Source organism: Onthophagus taurus, unplaced genomic scaffold (assembly GCF_036711975.1).
Source record: "Onthophagus taurus isolate NC unplaced genomic scaffold, IU_Otau_3.0 ScKx7SY_14, whole genome shotgun sequence".
NCBI lineage: Eukaryota > Metazoa > Arthropoda > Insecta > Coleoptera > Scarabaeidae > Onthophagus > Onthophagus taurus.
This window is the reverse complement of record NW_027248939.1, coordinates 892,827-918,126: the sequence shown is the minus strand read 5'-3', so window position 1 is coordinate 918,126 and position 25,300 is coordinate 892,827. Positions and strand designations below refer to the sequence as shown.

General features: G+C 36.5%; 1 protein-coding gene across 1 annotated transcript; it reads left to right on the top strand.

Annotated features, from left to right (window-relative positions):
• The first annotated feature begins 1,797 nt into the window (after positions 1-1,797).
• LOC139432305 (uncharacterized) lies at positions 1,798-4,011 on the top strand. Its single transcript, XM_071200798.1, has one exon. It carries the CDS (start codon positions 1,798-1,800, stop codon positions 4,009-4,011), a length of 2,214 nt encoding a protein of 737 aa, XP_071056899.1.
• The last annotated feature ends 21,289 nt before the right edge of the window (positions 4,012-25,300 follow it).

The following is a 25,300-nucleotide window of genomic DNA, read 5'->3' as shown; positions in this document are numbered from 1 at the left end:
ACTAGTAAGTGAGTCATGATCTACCTGCGAGATATTTTTTTAATTTATTATGCAGAGGTATACGGAGTTATAAATATACATGTATACAAACGCACTCGATGCATCCTCCTCCTCCCCAATAAGTTTCAGGAGCGGTGAGGGTTTATAAACGCTTGCGAAATGTGGTATTGACGTAGTTCTTTCATAACAAGTAGAAGTGTACAACATTAAATTGTAAAATGGTCGTGTGTGAGGATTGTGGAAAAAGTTTTACTCGAGTTGACAATTTACAAAGACATCAACGATTATCTTGTATTGGCAAGAGAATCAAGCTTGACGCACCGCAAATTCCAAAAGCAGTAAAATGTGAGGCTTGCGATGATTATGTAAATAGACAATGTTACTCTGCACATTTACGAAGCAACGCACACAAGCGTAACGCTTTTGTTATAATCGATGACGGAGTGGAGAGAATAGCTGGAGCATTCGGTGACAAAATCGTCAGTTATCGAATAAGTGAAGAAGGTTTTTTTGTGGATTTGGATGAATTTTCTCATAGAATTCGAGAAAAAATACTAAATCTAATACAAAGCGCAATCGATATTCACCGAAATGTAAAATTAAATATGGAATGTTTTGGTTTGTATTTTTTACAATCAAAGGAAGACTGTGAAATAAAATCATTCAATACGAAAAATAAGGTAGTATCATTAGCGTCGGATCTGTATAAAATATATAAGGAATTTATTGATGAAATTTCATCAAAAATGTCAGAATTCCAGGAACGAGATTCAGGTAAGCGTAATGTGACATAATATACCTATATATTAAAAAATAAATGTTTCAATATTTTATTTAGGATGGACTTTAATGCAAATTCTCTATATGGAGTTAAATTTAAACAAATATAATCCTATCAGAGCATCTAATTACATCGATCTACCATCGCAAATAAAAGCAAAGCGTGCTGTGATAAATATACAAAACGCGGATGATGCATGTTTTGCATGGGCTGTAACATCCGCACTACATGAACCGAACGGTTTACCACAGAGGACATCTTCGTATCCGAATTACCTAGACTGCGGCTTAGACTATTCAAATATTGTTTTTCCAGTTAAATTACGAGATATACCTGTATTTGAAAAGCAGAACAAACTATCTATTAATGTATATGGAATAAATGAGTATTTTAAAGACGGTGTTATGAATTATGACATAATTACAATGTATATATGTCGACAAAAAGAAGAAAGACATATAAATTTATTATTGGTTACAAATGATTCCGGGAATAGTCACTATTGTTGGATAAAAAATCTGTCTCGATTACTATCATCGCAAGCATCGCAGAATGGTCATGAAAAGTATATTTGCGACGGATGCTTGGTATTCTTTACGTCAGAAAATAAACTTATCCGTCATCAAAGTGACGATTGCAGCAAGGTAAGGGCAATTTTACCAACAACAAATTTGAAAATAAATAAATATGGAAATGAAGAAAGGGAAAATATACTACAGTTCGAAAATTTTGAACGACAATTAAAAATACCGTTCGTGGTGTATGCAGATTTTGAGGCATTACAGAAACCGATCGCCGATGCGGAAGCAACAGAACTTAACGATGATAATTCATACTCCGTCAAATGTTTCAAACACGAACCTTATGCATTTGCATATTATATAAAATGTTCATATGACGAATCATTGTCGAAGTTTGAAATATATCGCGGATGTAATGCTGCTCAAATTTTCATGAGCAAGTTGGAACATGACGTTCTGAATATATACAAAAATTATTTAAACCAACCAAAAGAAATGCTCCCATTACCACCTATTGATAGATTAATACATGAGATGCAGGATATCTGTCACATTTGTTCGCACAAAATAAAAGAAGGTAATAAAGTGTGCGATCATGATCACCTAACTGGGTTGTATAGAGGACCCGCACATGCTGTATGTAACATCAATTATCAATTACCAAAGTTCATACCGATATTCTTTCACAATCTTTCGAACTACGATTGTCATATGTTTGTGAAAGATATGGCATTAAAAGAAGAAGACGTGGACGTTATAGCACAGAATAAAGAAAAGTATATATCATTTTCGAAAAAAATTATCGTAGGAGAAAACATTGACAGCAAGGGAAAGCTAAGGCGGGTTCATATGAAATTGAGATTTGTGGATTCATTTAGGTTTATGGCTTTATCGCTAGAGAAGTTGGGTTCATTTTTGGAAGACAACCAATGCGTTCAAATCAGAAAATATTTTAGGAACGAAGAACAGTTTCGACTTATACGTCAGAAAGGAGTTTTTCCGTATTCCTTTGTGGATTCATTCGAAAAGCTGAATCTTACCGCTCTGCCAGATCGAAGTAGTTTTTACAATACTTTATGCGACGATAGTATAACCGAAGAAAATTATTGTCGTGCACAAACGGTGTGGAACTTATTTAACTGTCGCACTTTAGGCGAATATAGCGACATTTATTTAACGTCTGACGTTTTACTTTTGGCGGACGTATTTGAGAATTTCCGAACCATCTCGATGAAGTATTACTCTTTAGATCCATGTCATTACTTCACAGCGCCGGGCTTCGGTTGGGATGCATTATTACGAATGACAGGGGTAAAATTAGAATTATTAACGGACATAGACATGTTACACTTCTTTAAAAATGGTATTCGCGGTGGATTAAGTATGTGCACTAAACGCAGTGCGAAGGCTAACAATAAATTAATGATGGAATTTGATGAAACCAAAGACCCATCTTATATTTTGTATCTCGACGCTACGAATTTGTATGGACACGCAATGAGACGAAAATTACCGACGGGGGGATTTCGATGGCTATCAGGTGAAGAGATTCAAAAGTTAGATATTTACAATACGGAAGACGATTCCGAAAAGGGTTACGTGTTCGAGGTAGATTTAGAGTATCCGGAAGCAATACATGATGAACACAACGATTTGCCATTTTGTCCAGAACGGATTGTACCCCCAGGTTCAAAAAATGCAAAGTTAATAGCAAATTTGGAAAATAAAACAAAATACATCATTCATTACGTGAATCTAAAGCAGTGTATCAAGTTCGGATTGAAACTAACGAAGATTTACAGAGTATTAGAATTTAAACAATCCAACTGGATGCGGAGCTACATCGATTTCAATTCCGATAAACGTGCGAAAGCTAAGAATGAATTTGAAAAAAATCATTACAAAGCAATGAATAACATCGTATACGGTAAGACAATGGAAAATGTGGAAAAGCGAGTGGATATAAGACTAGTTACCCACTGGGAATGTCGTCATAAGAAACCGGGCGTGGAAGCCCTAATAGCTAAACCAAATTTTAAATCTTCGAAAATATTTTGCGATAATTTGATAGCCGTTCAATTGAACGTCGCGGAAGTTCGTTATTGCAAACCGCTGTATGTGGGTTTCAGTATATTAGAGCTTTCGAAAACCGTAATGTACAGCTTCTTCTATGATTACTTAAAAGTTAAATATGGAAATAACATAACACTTTTATACACCGATACTGATTCCCTAATCCTAGAAATTACTACTCCCAATGTATATGAGGATATAAAAGAAAATATTGAATTTTTTGACACGTCCAATTATCCGTTAGAGAATATACACAATATACCTCGCGGTCGATCTGTGTTGGGAAGAATGAAAGATGAATATCCAAACAGGTGCATAACGTCATTTGTTGGAACAGGAGCTAAGGCGTACTGCATCACCTTGTTGAATGATAATGTAAAAAAGGCTAAAGGAGTAAAGAAATATGTTATAGATAAACATTTAAGCGTGACCGATTATAAACGTGTGGTTGAATGTGGCGGATCGGTTCATAAAAAAATGTACATTTTTAAGTCAGAATTTCATACTATGTATACCGAATTAAAGAATAAAATTGCTATTTCATCGTGCGATGATAAACGATACATATTACCGAACGGATGTAATACTTTGGCGTGGGGTCATTGGTTGATAAAAAGATTGAATGCGAATAAATGAATTTAATTTAAAAAAAATTGTAAAGAATAATAATAATAATGTATTTGTAATGTTCGATTGTTAATAAAGTCTTGTAAACTTTTAAATAGGTCTTTATACGTTTTAAAGAACGTTAGTTTTTGAGATCCAAGAATTATGAGACGGACCTAATCCTAACCATTTCACAAACACTTGATTTCCTTTTCGCCGTAGCACTTTTTCCACCAAGTAGACGTCAGGATATTTAACTTTATGTAATTCCTCTCGATAAAAACCACCCATAATTTTTTCATTGGATGCATCTTTGAGCAGATATGTTGTTGGGAAAGTATTACGAACAGAATGTATTGTAAACACTTCGTTAGACCAATTGGGAGTATAGTTTTTGGTGAAGGCGTGTCGATGCTTGCTCACTCTGACGTGATCACCGACATTAAATTTTTTGGTATAAGGATCGGCAATTTTTATGTAATTATAAATAGTTTTTAACAGTGTCGATGCGTTTCTGTTATTTACCTCGCTAGGTTTCATTCCTATCGTCCTGTGAACTTGGTTGTTATAATCCAGAATTAATTTGGGAAGCAATTCCAACCAACGATAGTTACCTTGCATACTAAATTCTTTCCACATTTTTTCTTTTATTGTTCTATTAAACCGTTCAACAATAGAACTCTTTAAATTGGAAAATGAACTGTAGTGATTGATGTGATATCGTGACATGAGCTTTTTAAAATCCTCATTGTAAAATTCTTTTCCGTTATCCGTTTGCAGATTCTTCGGTATGTTTTTCCGCTTTTCCGATAGAATTGTTTCCATAGCTCGCGTAACTTCTTTGCCAGTTTTGTTTTTTAGTGGTACAGCCCATCCATACTTTGAGAAAGCATTAATAACTGTTAGAATATATTTAAAATTACCATTTGCTTTTGAATAAGGTATCATCTCCACTAAATCAGCTTGAAATAAGTCCGTTAAACCTTTTATAATAACACGTCTGCGTTTATACTTTTTCCTCGCGGACGCGTGCAACTCGTTTACGACGGACCTTTTAATATCGCTCATTTTCTGGATATTTCAATGAGCAGTTCTACCATAAATGGTTTCTTGAGTAAAGTGGTCTTCGTTGTGGGTTTGCAAACTATTTTATCTCCAAAGAAGAGAACATTTAACTTTTTATTTGGATCGAAGATACTCCCGTTAATAATCATTTCAACGTCTCCTTCAAATCGGTATTTCACTATTTCACCAATATATAAAAAGTTTATATATTTACTTACGTAACCTAAATTTTGAATAATGTAATAATTATCCGTTGTATCCGTAGTTCCATCTCCGCTAAACGTAAGTATTGTTGGTTGTTTGAAATATCGTTGTAAGTTTTCACGTTTATTAAAATGAGCAGCAATGTTGTGTCCGTGTACGTGTTTACCAAACTTATCGATCGTCATACTAGACGAATGTTTTCCGAACTTGCTTAAACTCATCTGCTCTAGTTCACAAACGTCGGTGTTTTAAAACAAAAAATGTGAGAGTCGTATATTTATGATAATATTTTAACGTATAATCTCGGCCTCTGTTAGCTCCGATATTATTGATGATATTTCATTGACATGTGCAGAATGACCTGCAGTTTGCGAGGCCATCAACAAACGCAGTCTGTCGACAAGTTCGTTGGGATCGTCCCAATACTCGTATTCGATAAGAGCCCCAGGAACGACTTGTTTTTGTAATGCACCACCGACTTTTTTCTTCGGATTCGGCCAGTATTTAGCCCAATGCACCTTGGGTTTGTTACCTTCAACGATAGGCTTGATAATATTCTGAAATTTCCCACTGTCGTCCTCAGTAGTCATACCTGCCTCTGGAATGTAATTAATGTACGGAGCATTTGAACGTAGTAAGATATCTTTGTAGTTGCGCATGTCCTGAATTGTAAATTTGCCCGGTTCATTTTTAAATAGTAAATCATATAAACCAACGGTTCCCGTATATTTGAAGTTTCCAACGTGAATATCCTGATCCTCAAAGTGAACAGGACTGACTCCAATGTAGAAACCTTCGGGAGTTTCGCGAACACCGTATAAACGATCATAATCATCTTTTAAATCAGTTGTTAAACCAACAATATACGTTCTGGGCAAAGGATGAAACTGACTCAAAGCGGCTTGTACCTCTGGAGACTCCAATCTTTCTTCTATTTCATCTTTAAGTCGTTCTATTCGATTATGTGCGTCCGAAATAAGAGCTCCGGTATCCTCGCTAGAATCGAGGAGTTCTTCTTCTTCGCCCGGCGGAACTTCATATACTTCTTCTTCTGCATGAGCTAATGGACCAAGAGGAGAAGACGTGGGAGAAGATACCAACCTTTTTTCAGGAGTCGATGTAGCAAATTTTCGTCGTTGTTCTTTTAATGGAACTTTCGGTTTTCGAATAAAATATTCGGTCTCGGTTTTAGCTGGTACGTCAGAAATATCCGGCGAGTAGCGTTGTATCTTAGATATCAATTTTTCTTCTTTTGGAGATAAACTTCGTTTTGGAATGGATAGTAAAGGCGCAGTGTCAAGTTTTGCGACAATATCCTGTAAGGGCCTTGCGATGGGTGCATATGCGGTTTCCGACCGAATCCTTGACTCCTCTAAGTCTTCTTTTAAAGAACGAATTTTGTCTCTCACGACTTCTCGTGCCGCGATAAGTTCTGCAGCTATCGTCTTGTTCATTGTATGATGTATGTGAAGTTACTACGAACTGTACAGCTGAAGTCGTTAGTTTTAAACTTCAATGAATTTATCAAAACCCTTACGGTAACGTCCTTTAAATCCGTAATTTCCTTTAGCCGATGAAACTCCATATCGCTCATTATGTGATCTTCAAATACGTGTTTTAAATTTGTTAAGTCTTGTTTAAATAACACCAAAAAGTTACAATTATCACGAACTAATTGTTTTGGAATTGCACTATAACTTTGACAAATTAGAAAACAATCAATGTTTTTATGTCGACCATACGAAAAAAATTCCTTAATGACATTTTGACCTGTACAGGAAACATCGTCAAATACGACTACCGAATATTCTTTCGCATCTTCCGGTCGAATGAACTCGTCTATATTAGAAAATTCATAGTAACCGCAATCTTTTATAGGTTCAATTAAACGTCTTAAAAAATCGTACTTATTTTGGTATAACGAATTAGAGCATAAGTACAAGTTTAGGAAGCGCAACCCATTACGTGCAACTAAAAGCGATAACATAGCATTTGTTTTTCCGACACCTGAGGGTCCTACAATTAAACCTCGCTTACATTTTCCACCAAATAAATTGCTGTGTCTTGTAAAGTGTTCTTCGACCGAACCATTACTAAAATTTACTATAGGCAGTGTTAGAAGTTGCGGTAAACATTTTAATCTCTCGTCGATCATGATTCTCGTACTAAATGAATTATAACATTAACAGGATAAGACTGAATGAAAATATAGCAAAAGAAACTATATATACATATATTTAAGAAGAATAATAATAATAATAATAATAAGTATAATACCTTAACCATTTAACCTAACATAACCTAACATAACCTAACCTAACCTAAGGAAGAGGAGGAAAAATGGTTACCACTCCTCCTCCTCTTCCTGCTCATCCCGCACTTCATACGGGGGCGGAGGCGCTGCAGGTGTCGGTGTCGGAGGTTCTATCCCAGTCGAACAATGGTGTATGTGCATGTTTTGAACATGCACCTGCCCTCTCACCACTGCCGACTCTGAGACAATACTGTTTACCTAAGAAGATTATGAAATTAAAAACGTGCAAAAAAGATTATAGATATAGCCTACCAGCTGAAACAGGGTATCTACTTTGACCTCCAATGACGCAACTCTTCGCTCCAACGTGAGCACCCTCCCGAAGTTGTTACTACCGGACATCTTTTTAGCTAGGAAGGGAAGTTATTAGTATGTAAAGAAGACAAAATGAATTCTGCTTTTTTCATTTCAACGGTTAATGTTGCAACGGTGATGTCGAGTGACGTTATTAAAGAGTGGTTAGAACTCGACGCCAGCCCTTCCCTAAACTGTGCAAGTTCTCTCAAAGAGGTCTGCAATTGAAGTACCTTTGCATGAAGGTCTTTATAAAAATTTTGATACAAAATATTAATTTCGGTCAAAATCTCCTCTTTGGTTGTTTCTACTGCTGCACACATTGCATTTGAAAAAAGGCTGGCAGGTACATCGGAAATGACTGAAGTAGCGGGAATTGTGTCCACCCTTAAGATTTGTACTTTCGGGCTTAATGAGGGAATTTCTATGGTAGGAATGTTTATGTTAGTAGGGGGAGTGGGAATCGACGAAGCTTTAGAAGAAGAAGCCTTAGAAACAAAAGCTGCATTAATAGCTTTAAGGTATGTCCGGTTTTCGGTGCAGTGTTGGGATACCGCCATTAAAGAAAGAGAGTCGTTGGACTCATCGCCGCTAGCCACTTCCGAGTGTGTCACTTCAACCTTTGACAGAGTCGCAGGTTCAACTGACACACGCTTGTGTTTGGTACTTCGCGAACGAGCACGGGTCTCCCGTCGAAGCTCTCTATACTTATCTGGCGGTAACCACACACCTGCACCCTTCTTCCGGTGTTCACGGTTCCCCGACTTTCGACGAAGTGAAAGTGAAAGGTGTTTCACATTCTTATCGTCGACTTTCGAGGAACCTGCGATGTTTGGAAGCGCCGTAGCTTGCTGCACATTAGATTCAACGTTTGGATCCATCGGCTGCTCATTAGGCTGCACGTTTGGATCCAGAGCCTTCTCAACAGTCGACATGTTCAACAGGTTTATGTCAAAACTGTTTAACAGAAAGGATTCCTGGCTGGCGAAACCCGGAGCAGTTAAATCAATTTGACTAAAACCGTCTTGAGACATCTTGATAAGAAAAGAAAATTAATTAATTTTATTTTAATAAAAAAACATGTATACTTACATCGCTTGATGAAAAATACGTTAAAATCTAACTGCAGAGGGTGCTTGTCAACAAAGTGCTGAATGATAGGATATGAATGATAAAACGTTCGAAAAAATAAAGTTATGCTTACCAATAAACGTTAACTTGAAAAAATAGAAGGAGCTATAGGAATGAAAAACACAAGATTAAAAACAATATATGCCAAGAAAGGAGACTATACTTACCAGAAAAAGTTGCTGAAATTACGATGTTAAAAACTGATCGGTCTAATCGAACTGATCAGCAGTAAGCTCCTGTAGGAATTGGGAAAAAAATATCAATTTAACATAACAAACAAATAAACAAGTTGTACTCACAAAAACAAAGTAGAACGAGCTGTCATGATGAAATAAAGCAAGAATATATTATATAAACATGGAAGTAGAAAAGGTTACTTACCAAATAAAACACAGCAAAAAAAGAGAAAGCTGAATGAGCAAGGATGTCTAGGAGTGGAAAAAACAATTTTAAATATTATATAAACATGCAAAACAAATATAGTTTTACTCACCAAAAAAGAGAAAGTTGTAGAAAGAGCTGTAGTGATGGAGAGAAAATGAACGTTATATAAACATGATAATAAAGAAGGTTGTACTTACCAAAAAACTGAAGAACAGAAACACTTAAGTGACTTTCAAAGGCTGGGAGGTGCCTTCTTATAGTAGAGTAATGAAGGGGGGCGTGACAAGGGGGAGGAGTGGGGAATGGGCGGAGTTAGAGTGGGGGTACTTTTTTTCTGGCTCAACTTTCCTGGCAACTGGGGGGGGGGAATTTTAGATTTCCCCCACTCCCATCCCCACTCTTCCATCTCCACTTTGGGAGGGGCCTGAGGAGGGGCATGGGAGGAGCATAGGAGGAGCTTCAATAAACAATCCTTTTCCCTTTTTCTTTTTTTTTTTTTTTCTTTCTTTCTTCCTTTTTTTCTTCCTATTTAATACTTTTTCAATGTACAACCCAACTCATACCAACCCAACCCAATGTATACATACCATGTATTCATTTAGATTAACTATTTTTTCTTTTAAATTAAAACAACTTTTTACACTTTTTACAATCTTTTATTATTATTATTAATTTACAATCTATAACTGACAATGTTTATATACTAAACCATACATAAAGAACAATCCTTTCTTGCCGATGGTGGACCATCAATATGCGTTTCCCAATGAGGCAAATTATAATGTTCAAAACAGGGCAGCTTGCTTTGTAATCGCTCATCGTTTCTATACTTCAACGGTAATTTAAACCAAACCGCCGCCAAATCTAATGGCTTTACTTTATTGATATAAATGTTGGTAAATAACATAATTCGTAGTTTTTAATATTCGCAAAAGATAAATCAGATTCGTATCTTTCCATAATATCCCACACTTTATTAATTATAAAAGTTGAAAGTCCCAACCTGGTAACTAACCGCCAAAGACGTTCCATCTTGAACTGCTCTACCGCTACTACCCGTCTGCCTTTCTCAATTCGTTTACATATAGTTATAGATGTCTGAATACGTATGAAAATAAATAAAAAACATTCGATAAGGAGCACATACTTGGTCTCTTTTTATGATAGGGACACATCGGCGCACCAACCTCCAATTTGCATTCATTTTCCGGCAATTCTTTTACCGGTATTGTTAAAATTCTTCTTAAAAATGTAGCTTTCTCACGTCCTTTTACGTACGCTACTTTTGTCGAACGACACAAATAACAAACGATCTCATCGAAACGAGACGCAGGAACAAACCCGTCGTTCCAATCAATACAATGATGATGACTCATTAACCAATTCGCCGTATTGCGAAATTTGGTAGATAGTGAAGAAAAGCTTCGACTAGGTTGAAACACGTAATGACTTATACAATGATTACTGTCGTAAGAAGCCAGTTCCTTTGGGATAAATTCTTCATCGTTTATCGTGAAACCTTGAATGTCCAAAATAATAAAATCCCTTTGAAAAACCATAATATCCATAATACCTATATCACTATATGCAAACGTTTCCTTCGATGTTTAGAGATACACTAAATGACGTTGCTTCAACAGTACCACTATATTAATTGCTTAACCATTTTCGTAAGAGGCGAATACACAAATGCTCTGTCATGCAGAATTAATGCGTAAGCTGTCGTACCCTCCGGAATTGGATTTTTCGTTGAATACTCGATTTTTATTTCTACTCCGCTTTTATGTATTGCTTCCTGTTGATACGTGCAATCGATTCCAATTAACGGCGCGTAAGTTTTAAATTCTTCCGGTGAAAACAAAGGTTCGCTTTCTTGATAGTAGTATGCTTGCTGAAATCTTGAATACATATCATACAAAATCGCATAGTGATTGTTATCAAAATCCACATTCAAATTATCGTACGGAAAACGTTCTCCATTCAAGAAAACGGTTACGTTCGTTAAGTTTATATTATCAAATAATGCCATGTTTCCTTTAAATATACCCTTTCGATTTGTTTGAAATCCGATGATTATAAATCTAGGCGTTTCCAATTGTGGAGCAGTTTTGACGGCCCAAGATTGCTTCGTAGTTTGAGGTAATTGAGGGTACTCGTGTATTTCCCACGATCGAAAAGGAACGTGAATGTCTACGTTTCTTTCTGATAGTTTTGTTAATGCCAACTGTTCGCGTAATCCCACAGCCACGTGAGGAACTCTCCATATAATTTTATTAATGATCAATTTCAATTTTTCGTCGTTCGGAGCGGCTGCTGGTTGAAAGATGACGTCCGTATCATCGTGTCCGCGAATTAGCACAAGTTCCTGTCGAACGTTCATCATGATCTTTCTGAAATCTTCTGCGAATCCTAGCAACGTTTTTAGCGGAACGCTAAGACCGAAATTTCCATTTTTATCTAAAGCCTTTGAAACACCCGCTATATCATCTTTCCAAGGTTTTATGTGCCAACCGGCGTTCTCTAATTTCACCACCTCGTTCTGTGTAGATGAGAAATAACCCTTCATGCATGAGCTTATACCGACGTTCCGCACACCATCAACATGTACTCCGTTAATAAGATATCGAATATCGCTAAACATAAATGCAACGGAATTGTTAACCAATTGCCCCGTTGCGCTGGCATCTTTTGTTATACTTCCGTCCGCGGCTAACTTACGAACGCTACCCTCGACGTATAGATAACTCTCGCTCGGTAATGTATAATTATCTATTTCCGGAATTGAAATTCTAATTTCGTCATTGTTATCGAACGTGGTCGATCCAAACGGTTGATGCGAATGGAATTCATAACTTACGATAGAGTGATCTGTTTTTATCTTATCCGTTACTTTTAAAATGTCCATTACTTTAACACTTCGTATCCTAACTGAACTAAATACCTTCGATTGACTGGTGATAATCGATGAATGGATCGTCTTCTACTGCCGCTACGTTGACTGATGACGCGCGCTTTATAGTTTTCTCCATTAAACAATTTTCTCGCTCTGTCTCTTCTTGACCACCGCATTCTTTTGTTTTGATATAACACTGTCATAACGTTAGTCAAATTTAAATAATTCAATTTATCGATCTCAGGTGAACTCTCACTGTTATTTCTTCTTCTCTGAAGTCTACCAAGTTTCCGTCCTGATCAAGTATACGTACTGTTAAGCTACTAATCACGTTCGTTAAAACCGGTAAATAAATAGGTAGTTGTGGTGATTCGATTATTTTAAAACCTGCCGGAACGTTTGGGAAAAAATGATATAAAACGTGCACGGGAACTCCGTTATTATACGATCCCGTCACTAAATTACAATAAATTTGTAAGGCGTTCGTTTTATTTATGTTTACTACGAAATCGGATTCCACTTCCGTATCTCTAGGTAATATTTGAGGCTTGAAGCCAAGTAACGGCCCTATAGAATTATCGCATGCAAAATTAATTCGACGGGTACTTTTTATTAAAGAATGTTGTGTGTTATTATTCCCCTTAATCCTTATTACGACACTTTTAGCGTGTCTTTTGTCTAGCTGTTCATTCACGAACTCGGCAATATCATCAATATCGTACGTTCCAACAGGTACTATTATATTGTTTTTAAAATGTCCTGTCTTATCTTCGTATTGGATTACGTTGTTGTTTTTATTAACGTTTGCTAAACTATTAAACGTTTCGAAATTCAAAAGAGCCAACTCGTAACTACCAAATTCGTTCAAATAGATCGGAGGATTAAAATTACAAGTCAATTCAGATGACTTTCCGGTCAACGTAAATGTATATGTCGTGTGTATTGCTTCTTTCTCCATTACTTCTGAACGTCTAAACGTCTCTAGACTCTAATAGGTCCTTTTATTACTTAGAAACTTCAGACACAACTGTCCGCAATTTTGATCTATTTCTCTTTGATATCGACAGTAATTATACTTTACTTGACCACCCCTACCGTCTGACAGCAAATATTGTTCAATTTCTAATGGCGGTCTTAAATCACCGTAACTGTCGAAATAGTATGTGTCCTTGTCGTCTTTCTTATAGGCGACCCAATGAGTCCCTCGTCCTTTCAAGTTATCCAAGTTAACAATACCTCTTTCCTTCTTTTTAATCTTACTCGGGAGATTGTCTCTCATAAATATACCCCGAAAATGTGGAATTTTTAGTACTTTCGCAAACTTTTCCAACTCGACGTTAGTTAACGCACGACGAGGTATTCGAACTAGTTTTTTGAACTAGTGGTTATACCGCAACCTTTCTTATAGGGTTTATTGAAGTAACCTGTGCCGCCAACATTATTCCCCTTTCCTTCAATAAACAAACCGCAACCTTTCTTATATGGTTTTATATAAAATCCGCTACCTACGGCCTTTGCTTCCATAGCCTTGTTATGTCTTCGTTCTTCATCTAATTGCTCTCTAGCTGTTTTCGCGTTGTTTATAGTTCTTGCAATAGCGGCAGCACCACCGCCGATACTACCTAGGGCACCTAAAGCTGCGAACAGGGGAATTAAAGGTAAAAATCCTCCCGTTTTCGGAATTCGAATAACTCGACCTCTAGGTTCGGAAATTCGTTTTCTTATCTTTTTCAAAGCTCCGTACGCCGCTTTAACGTTTGTCAACAAATTCTTAGCACCTGATCTCGACATTGCGTTGCGAGCGAATCGAAGTGCATCTACAAAAGATATAGCTCCACCACGCTTTACACGCGTTCGGACTTTTTTTAAAGGTCGTCGACCCGTACGATTTCTTTTTCTACCTACGCCCATACCGACCGCTACTTTTGCTTTCATTAAGGCGGCAACTGCGGACGATGCCACTTTTTCTCCAAGAGTAGACTCTTTATTTCGTATTCGTTCTTTCGCTGCTTTATATAATTCTCTGTCTGCGTCGTGTCTAAATTTTAAATTTGAACTGACCGTATATGCTATATCGTGTTTCTTACACGCTTCGTCTAATGGATTTACGCCTCGATCTCCTCTCGATAATCTCTTTTCCAACTTGGTACCCGGTCCACAAAAATTATATCCTGGCAAATGAAGTTCTATCGGAAGTTTATCTATCAACTTGTTAAAAAATCCTCGACCAATTCGTTTGCCTGTCAAACGATAACTGTTACGATTAGGTTCTAACAAATTCATTTTATAATTTCACTCCTTCTTCCTTTTCTTCACAGTTAAAAACTAGAAATGAAGCTCTGCTGTTGTGCTTTAAGCTTTTATTCCTTTTAAATATTTTACAAAAACAGTTTTGCTCTTAATTTATACTTAAATCTATTAATATTATTATTATTCAGCTACACTTAAATCTACTAATATCCTAAAAATTAATTGTTACTCAGTTAAAAACATTTCGATTACTCTACAATGCTAAAACGTTCTTGATATATATTTAATCTATAATCTACATCTAAATATTTTTCTAATAACTTATTTACGTTTCTTATCCTAGTCTTAAATCTAATTCCGTCCAACATCTTTTCTTCCCAGTCACTTATCCTTGATTGTCTGTAAGCAAACGTCCAAGTGTGCATTCGGTACACTCTATTTTTCGATTCGCAAAACGTCACTTTTTTTTCCATTTTATTCACTTCACATCTTCATTAATGCGTGCAAATCTAAATCCAGTAATACCTTATCCATACCGTATACGAGCAGTTCTTTAGTTACGCACAAATGTTCACTTGGTGCACCGTTTGAAGCAACCAATATATTCGATTTTATATCACCTTGCATTGTTGATACCACATCGATCACGCTATCGAAATAATTTTTATATTCCATACACTTTAATACTTCTACCCTACTCGAAACTAAATCGCTAAGTTTCCACAATTCGTGTAACGAGTCGTAAGCCAGGTAAAATATTTCTGACCCCCTTTCCATTTTCAACACTTTTCGTACATTTTCTATCCATTGGCTGCTGCAGGTCACGCCGCTTACAACGAAATGTGGTGGTGCCGATAAATCACCAACAAAACTATTCATAATCAATTGTCTGCTATTAATCACATTTTTCCATTCGTCTTCGGTAAAAGTTATGCATTGTCCTTTTCCCATTAATCTAATAACCGGATCAAAATGTAGATTGGCAGACATGCCAACCGATATCCATTTCGTTCGACTTTTATTTAAATAATATGTACTCTCGGAGAATAATGGCGCTTGATTACCTTTTTGGAGATTATTTTTCACTGCTTCATTTAATACTACGTTACTTGTGAAAGGTAACTTTCCACAATTTTCTACATAATGTTGTTGATTGCTAGGAAATACGTACTCCGCTAAGTCGGAAGCCAACAAATTAATTCCATCGAATACCACATCCTTTTTTCTTTGATTATCACTTCCTAGCGACACATTTGTTGCAGTTGTCTCATTACAATTACCCTCCATTTTGATGATTCGGGCAGGTTTTTTATTTTCACCCTTTTCAAATGAATTTACAGCAGCTCTCTTAGTTGGACATTTGGGGTTCGGTCTGGTTGCCACTAAACATCAATATTATTGTTTACATTAGTACATTATCTACTTGTATTACATTTGAATTACTTACTCGTTACGTTAAAAATCCTCTGTACTAAATGCACCAAAAATCTACACGATATTTTTAATATGTACTAAATACACAAAAACCTTACTCTGAAGCACAACACTCTGCGGTACAACTTCGACCAACGTTTGTATTTATAGCAATACATAAGGTTGCTGGTGGGGGGAGTAATATTTCACATCATTACCGAATATATCTATTATACATGTTCTAACACGTCATTATATCGTGAGACGTCAGACAAAACGCATGACAAATTTATTAAGAAGCTCTTAAAAAATATCTCGCAGGTGGATCATGACTCATCTACTAACAAGTTAGTTGACCTCCTCCTCAAACCTGTCCTCCCAAAAAATTTGCCGATTCAAGAACCTCCTCGCATATTCTTAAATACCCGTACACCTTTACATAATAAAATAAAAAATATCTCGCAGGTAAGTTATGACTCACTTATTTGTATACCTACATATCTCAAAACCGTATACCTTTGTGTATAATAATAAATTAAGAGATATATCGAAAACATTAACAGTTCATTGAGAAGCGTCGAAGGATAAACATAGTAATTGTTTTCATCTAGGTAAACAGGTTACATATAAAGATAAATTTTTAATAACATAACCTAAATAAGGATACATTTTTAATAAAGATAAATTTTTAATAATTTCGTCAAAATAACATGACCTTCTCAAGTTAATTGACCTCCTCCGACCATCAAAAGAATCGCCGATTCAAGAACCTCCTCTCCTCATCGAACCTCCTCTGACCCCCAAAAAATTTGCCGATTCAAGAACCTCCTCCTAGAACGCAGGTTCGAGGAGGAGGTTCTTGAATCGGCGAATCTATACTACTTCTCAGAACGGCGTATAACGTCATAATATCACGTTTTGGGCACATTTTGTTTTTTATCTCCAACATGCTCCAAGATGTCATTTGGCATCTGAATATCACATATATGGTCGACAGAATTACCGGAACCAAAAGTGATAGAAAGTTCAAACATGTCTCAGAACGGCGTATAACGTCATAATATCACGTTTTGGGCACATTTTGTTTTTTATCTCCAACATGCTCAAAGATGTCATTTGGCGTCTGAATATCACAAATATGGTCAACTGAATTATCGGAACCAAAAGTGATAGAAAGTTCAAACATGTCTCAGAACGGCGTATAACGTCATAATATCACGTTTTGGGCACATTTTGTTTTTTATCTCCAACATGCTCCAAGATGTCATTTGGCGCCTGAATATCACAAATATGGTCAACAGAATTATCGGAACCAAAAGTGATAGAAAGTTCAAACATGGCTCAGAACGGCGTATAACGTCATAATATCACGTTTTGGGCACATTTTGTTTTTTACCTCCAACATGCTCCAAGATGTCATTTGGCGTCTGAATATCACAAATATGGTCAACAGAATTATCGGAACCAAAAGTGATAGAAAGTTCAAACATGTCTCAGAACGGCGTATAACGTCATAATATCACGTTTTGGGCACATTTTGTTTTTTATCTCCAACATGCTCCAATGTGACATTTGGAATCTGAATATCACATATACGGTCGACAGAATTACCGGAACCAAAAGTGATAGAAAGTTCAAACATGTCTCAGAACGGCGTATAACGTCATAATATCACGTTTTGGGCACATTTTGTTTTTTATCTCCAACATGCTCCAAGATGTCATTTGGCGCCTGAATATCACAAATATGGTCAACAGAATTATCGGAACCAAAAGTGATAGAGAGTTCAAACATGTCTCAGAACGGCGTATTACGTCATAATCCAACATGCTCAAAGATGTCATTTGGCGTCTGAATATCACAAATATGGTCAACAGAATTATCGGAACCAAAAGTGATAGAAAGTTCTAACATGTCTCAGAACGGCGTATAACGTCATAATATCACGTTTTGGGCACATTTTGTTTTTTATCTCCAACATGCTCAAAGATGTCATTTGGCGTCTGAATATCACAAATATGGTCAACTGAATTATCGGAACCAAAAGTGATAGAAAGTTCTAACATGTCTCAGAACGGCGTAAAACGTCATAATATAACGTTTTGGGCACATTTTGTTTTTTATCTCCAACATGCTCCAAGATGTCATTTGGCGCCTGAATATCACAAATATGGTCAACAGAATTATCGGAACCAAAAGTGATAGAAAGTTCTAACATGTCTCAGAACGGCGTATAACGTCATAATATCACGTTTTGGGCACATTTTGTTTTTTATCTCCAACATGCTCAAAGATGTCATTTGGCGTCTGAATATCACAAATATGGTCAACTGAATTATCGGAACCAAAAGTGATAGAAAGTTCAAACATGTCTCTGAACGGCGTATAACGTCATGATATAACGTTTTGGGCACATTTTGTTTTTTATCTCCAACATGCTCCAATGTTACATTTGGAATCTGAATATCACATACATGGTCGACAGAATTACCGGAACCAAAAGTGATAGAAAGTTCAAACATGTCTCAGAACGGCGTATAACGTCATAATATCACGTTTTGGGCACATTTTGTTTTTTATCTCCAACATGCTCAAAGATGTCATTTGGCGTCTGAATATCACAAATACGGTCAACAGAATTATCGGAACCAAAAGTGATAGAAAGTTCAAACATGTCTCAGAACGGCGTATAACGTCATAATATCACGTTTTGGGAACATTTTGTTTTTTATCTCCAACATGCTCCAATGTGACATTTGGCATCTGAATATCACATATATGGTCGACAGAATTACCGGAACCAAAAGTGATAGAAAGTTCAAACATGTCTCAGAACGGCGTATAACGTCATAATATCACGTTTTGGGCACATTTTGTTTTTTATCTCCAACATGCTCCAAGATGTCATTTGGCATCTGAATATCACATATATGGTCGACAGAATTACCGGAACCAAAAGTCATAGAAAGTTCAAACATGTCTCAGAACGGTGTATAACGTCATAATATCACGTTTTGGGCACATTTTGTTTTTTATCTCCAACATGCTCAAAGATGTCATTTGGCGTCTGAATATCACAAATATGGTCAACAGAATTATCGGAACCAAAAGTGATAGAAAGTTCAAACATGTCTCAGAACGGCGTATAACGTCATAATATCACGTTTTGGGCATATTTTGTTTTTTATCTCCAACATGCTCCAAGATGTCATTTATCGCCTGAATATCACAAATATGGTCAACTGAATTATCGGAACCAAAAGTGATAGAAAGTTCAAACATGTCTCAGAACGGCGTATAACGTCATAATATCACGTTTTGGGCACATTTTGTTTTTTATCTCCAACATGCTCAAAGATGTCATTTGGCGTCTGAATATCACAAATATGGTCAACAGAATTATCGGAACCAAAAGTGATAGAAAGTTCAAACATGTCTCAGAACGGCGTATAACGTCATAATATCACGTTTTGGGCACATTTTGTTTTTTATCTCCAACATGCTCAAAGATGTCATTTGGCGTCTGAATATCACAAATATGGTCAACAGAATTATCGGAACCAAAAGTGATAGAAAGTTCAAACATGTCTCAGAACGGCGTATAACGTCATAATATCACGTTTTGGGCACATTTTGTTTTTTATCTCCAACATGCTCAAATATGTCATTTGGCGCCTGAATATCACAAATATGGTCAACTGAATTATCGGAACCAAAAGTGATAGAAAGTTCAAACATGTCTCAGAACGGCGTATAACGTCATAATATCACGTTTTGGGCACATTTTGTTTTTTATCTCCAACATGCTCAAAGATGTCATTTGGCGTCTGAATATCACAAATATGGTCAACAGAATTATCGGAACCAAAAGTGATAGAAAGTTCAAACATGTCTCAGAACGGCGTATAACGTCATAATATCACGTTTTGGGCACATTTTGTTATTTATTTCCAACATGCTCCAAGATGTCATTTGGCGCCTGAATATCACAAATATGGTCAACTGAATTATCGGAACCAAAAGTGATAGAAAGTTCTAACATGTCTCAGAACGGCGTATAACGTCATAATATCACGTTTTGGGCACATTTTGTTTTTTATCTCCAACATGCTCAAAGATGTCATTTGGCGTCTGAATATCACAAATATGGTCAACTGAATTATCGGAACCAAAAGTGATAGAAAGTTCAAACATGTCTCAGAACGGCGTATAACGTCATGATATAACGTTTTGGGCACATTTTGTTTTTTATCTCCAACATGCTCCAATGTTACATTTGGAATCTGAATATCACATATATGGTCGACAGAATTACCGGAACCAAAAGTGATAGAAAGTTCAAACATGTCTCAGAACGGCGTATAACGTCATAATATCACGTTTTGGGCACATTTTGTTTTTTATCTCCAACATGCTCAGAGATGTCATTTGGCGTCTGAATATCACAAATACGGTCAACAGAATTATCGGAACCAAAAGTGATAGAAAGTTCAAACATGTCTCAGAACGGCGTATAACGTCATAATATCACGTTTTGGGAACATTTTGTTTTTTATCTCCAACATGCTCCAATGTGACATTTGGCATCTGAATATCACATATATGGTCGACAGAATTACCGGAACCAAAAGTGATAGAAAGTTCAAACATGTCTCAGAACGGCGTATAACGTCATAATATCACGTTTTGGGCACATTTTGTTTTTTATCTCCAACATGCTCAAAGATGTCATTTGGCGTCTGAATATCACAAATATGGTCAACAGAATTATCGGAACCAAAAGTGATAGAAAGTTCAAACATGTCTCAGAACGGCGTATAACGTCATAATATCACGTTTTGGGCATATTTTGTTTTTTATCTCCAACATGCTCCAAGATGTCATTTGGCGCCTGAATATCACAAATATGGTCAACTGAATTATCGGAACCAAAAGTGATAGAAAGTTCAAACATGTCTCAGAACGGCGTATAACGTCATAATATCACGTTTTGGGCACATTTTGTTTTTTATCTCCAACATGCTCAAAGATGTCATTTGGCGTCTGAATATCACATATATGGTCGACAGAATTACCGGAACCAAAAGTGATAGAAAGTTCAAACATGTCTCAGAACGGCGTATAACGTCATAATATCACGTTTTGGGCACATTTTGTTTTTTATCACCAACATGCTCCAAGATGTCATTTGGCGCCTGAATGTCACAAATATGGTCAACAGAATTATCGGAACCAAAAGTGATAGAAAGTTCCAACATGTCTCAGAACGGCGTATAACGTCATAATATCACGTTTTGGGCATATTTTGTTTTTTATCTCCAACATGCTCCAAGATGTCATTTGGCGCCTGAATATCACAAATATGGTCAACTGAATTATCGGAACCAAAAGTGATAGAAAGTTCAAACATGTCTCAGAACGGCGTATAACGTCATAATATCACGTTTTGGGCACATTTTGTTTTTTATCTCCAACATGCTCAAAGATGTCATTTGGCGTCTGAATATCACAAATATGGTCAACAGAATTATCGGAACCAAAAGTGATAGAAAGTTCAAACATGTCTCAGAACGGCGTATAACGTCATAATATCACGTTTTGGGCACATTTTGTTTTTTATCTCCAACATGCTCCAAGATGTCATTTGGCGCCTGAATATCACAAATATGGTCAACTGAATTATCGGAACCAAAAGTGATAGAAAGTTGAAACATGTCTCAGAACGACGTATAACGTCATAATATCACGTTTTGGGCACATTTTGTTTTTTATCTCCAACATGCTCAAAGATGTCATTTGGCGTCTGAATATCACAAATATGGTCAACAGAATTATCGGAACCAAAAGTGATAGAAAGTTCAAACATGTCTCAGAACGGCGTATAACGTCATAATATCACGTTTTGGGCACATTTTGTTTTTTATCTCCAACATGCTCCAAGATGTCATTTGGCGCCTGAATATCACAAATATGGTCAACTGAATTATCGGAACCAAAAGTGATAGATAGTTCAAACATGTCTCAGAACGGCGTATAACGTCATAATATAACGTTTTGGGCACATTTTGTTTTTTATCTCCAACATGCTCCAATGTGACATTTGGAATCTGAATATCACATATATGGTCGACAGAATTACCGGAACCAAAAGTGATAGAAAGTTCAAACATGTCTCAGAACGGCGTATAACGTCTTAATATCACGTTTTGGGCACATTTTGTTTTTTATCTCCAACATGCTCCAACGTGACATTTGGCGCCTGAATATCACAAATATGGTCAACTGAATTATCGGAACCAAAAGTGATAGAAAGTTCAAACATGTCTCAGAACGGCGTATAACGTCATAATATCACGTTTTGGGCACATTTTGTTTTTTATCTCCAACATGCTCCAAGATGTCATTTGGCGCCTGAATATCACAAATATGGTCAACAGAATTATCGGAACCAAAAGTGATAGAAAGTTCAAACATGGCTCAGAACGGCGTATAACGTCATAATATCACGTTTTGGGCACATTTTGTTTTTTACCTCCAACATGCTCCAAGATGTCATTTGGCGTCTGAATATCACAAATATGGTCAACAGAATTATCGGAATCAAAAGTGATAGAAAGTTCAAACATGTCTCAGAACGGCGTATAACGTCATAATATCACGTTTTGGGCACATTTTGTTTTTTATCTCCAACATGCTCCAATGTGACATTTGGAATCTGAATATCACATATACGGTCGACAGAATTACCGGAACCAAAAGTGATAGAAAGTTCAAACATGTCTCAGAACGGCGTATAACGTCATAATATCACGTTTTGGGCACATTTTGTTTTTTATCTCCAACATGCTCCAAGATGTCATTTGGCGCCTGAATATCACAAATATGGTCAACAGAATTATCGGAACCAAAAGTGATAGAAAGTTCAAACATGTCTCAGAACGGCGTATTACGTCATAATCCAACATGCTCAAAGATGTCATTTGGCGTCTGAATATCACAAATATGGTCAACAGAATTATCGGAACCAAAAGTGATAGAAAGTTCTAGCATGTCTCAGAACGGCGTAAAACGTCATAATATAACGTTTTGGGCACATTTTGTTTTTTATCTCCAACATGCTCCAAGATGTCATTTGGCGCCTGAATATCACAAATATGGTCAACAGAATTATCGGAACCAAAAGTGATAGAAAGTTCTAACATATCTCAGAACGGCGTATAACGTCATAATATCACGTTTTGGGCACATTTTGTTTTTTATCTCCAACATGCTCAAAGATGTCATTTGGCGTCTGAATATCACAAATATGGTCAACTGAATTATCGGAACCAAAAGTGATAGAAAGTTCAAACATGTCTCAGAACGGCGTATAACGTCATAATATCACGTTTTGGGCACATTTTGTTTTTTATCTCCAACATGCTCCAAGATGTCATTTGGCATCTGAATATCACATATATGGTCGACAGAATTACCGGAACCAAAAGTCATAGAAAGTTCAAACATGTCTCAGAACGGCGTATAACGTCATAATATCACGTTTTGGGCACATTTTGTTTTTTATCTCCAACATGCTCCAAGATGTCATTTGGCGCCTGAATATCACAAATATGGTCAACAGAATTATCGGAACCAAAAGTGATAGAAAGTTCAAACATGGCTCAGAACGGCGTATAACGTCATAATATCACGTTTTGGGCACATTTTGTTTTTTACCTCCAACATGCTCCAAGATGTCATTTGGCGTCTGAATATCACAAATATGGTCAACAGAATTATCGGAACCAAAAGTGATAGAAAGTTCAAACATGTCTCAGAACGGCGTATAACGTCATAATATCACGTTTTGGGCACATTTTGTTTTTTATCTCCAACATGCTCCAATGTGACATTTGGAATCTGAATATCACATATACGGTCGACAGAATTACCGGAACCAAAAGTGATAGAAAGTTCAAACATGTCTCAGAACGGCGTATAACGTCATAATATCACGTTTTGGGCACATTTTGTTTTTTATCTCCAACATGCTCCAAGATGTCATTTGGCGCCTGAATATCACAAATATGGTCAACAGAATTATCGGAACCAAAAGTGATAGAGAGTTCAAACATGTCTCAGAACGGCGTATTACGTCATAATCCAACATGCTCAAAGATGTCATTTGGCGTCTGAATATCACAAATATGGTCAACAGAATTATCGGAACCAAAAGTGATAGAAAGTTCTAGCATGTCTCAGAACGGCGTAAAACGTCATAATATAACGTTTTGGGCACATTTTGTTTTTTATCTCCAACATGCTCCAAGATGTCATTTGGCGCCTGAATATCACAAATATGGTCAACAGAATTATCGGAACCAAAAGTGATAGAAAGTTCTAACATGTCTCAGAACGGCGTATAACGTCATAATATCACGTTTTGGGCACATTTTGTTTTTTATCTCCAACATGCTCAAAGATGTCATTTGGCGTCTGAATATCACAAATATGGTCAACTGAATTATCGGAACCAAAAGTGATAGAAAGTTCAAACATGTCTCTGAACGGCGTATAACGTCATGATATAACGTTTTGGGCACATTTTGTTTTTTATCTCCAACATGCTCCAATGTTACATTTGGAATCTGAATATCACATATATGGTCGACAGAATTACCGGAACCAAAAGTGATAGAAAGTTCAAACATGTCTCAGAACGGCGTATAACGTCATAATATCACGTTTTGGGCACATTTTGTTTTTTATCTCCAACATGCTCAAAGATGTCATTTGGCGTCTGAATATCACAAATACGGTCAACAGAATTATCGGAACCAAAAGTGATAGAAAGTTCAAACATGTCTCAGAACGGCGTATAACGTCATAATATCACGTTTTGGGAACATTTTGTTTTTTATCTCCAACATGCTCCAATGTGACATTTGGCATCTGAATATCACATATATGGTCGACAGAATTACCGGAACCAAAAGTGATAGAAAGTTCAAACATGTCTCAGAACGGCGTATAACGTCATAATATCACGTTTTGGGCACATTTTGTTTTTTATCTCCAACATGCTCCAAGATGTCATTTGGCATCTGAATATCACATATATGGTCGACAGAATTACCGGAACCAAAAGTCATAGAAAGTTCAAACATGTCTCAGAACGGTGTATAACGTCATAATATCACGTTTTGGGCACATTTTGTTTTTTATCTCCAACATGCTCAAAGATGTCATTTGGCGTCTGAATATCACAAATATGGTCAACAGAATTATCGGAACCAAAAGTGATAGAAAGTTCAAACATGTCTCAGAACGGCGTATAACGTCATAATATCACGTTTTGGGCATATTTTGTTTTTTATCTCCAACATGCTCCA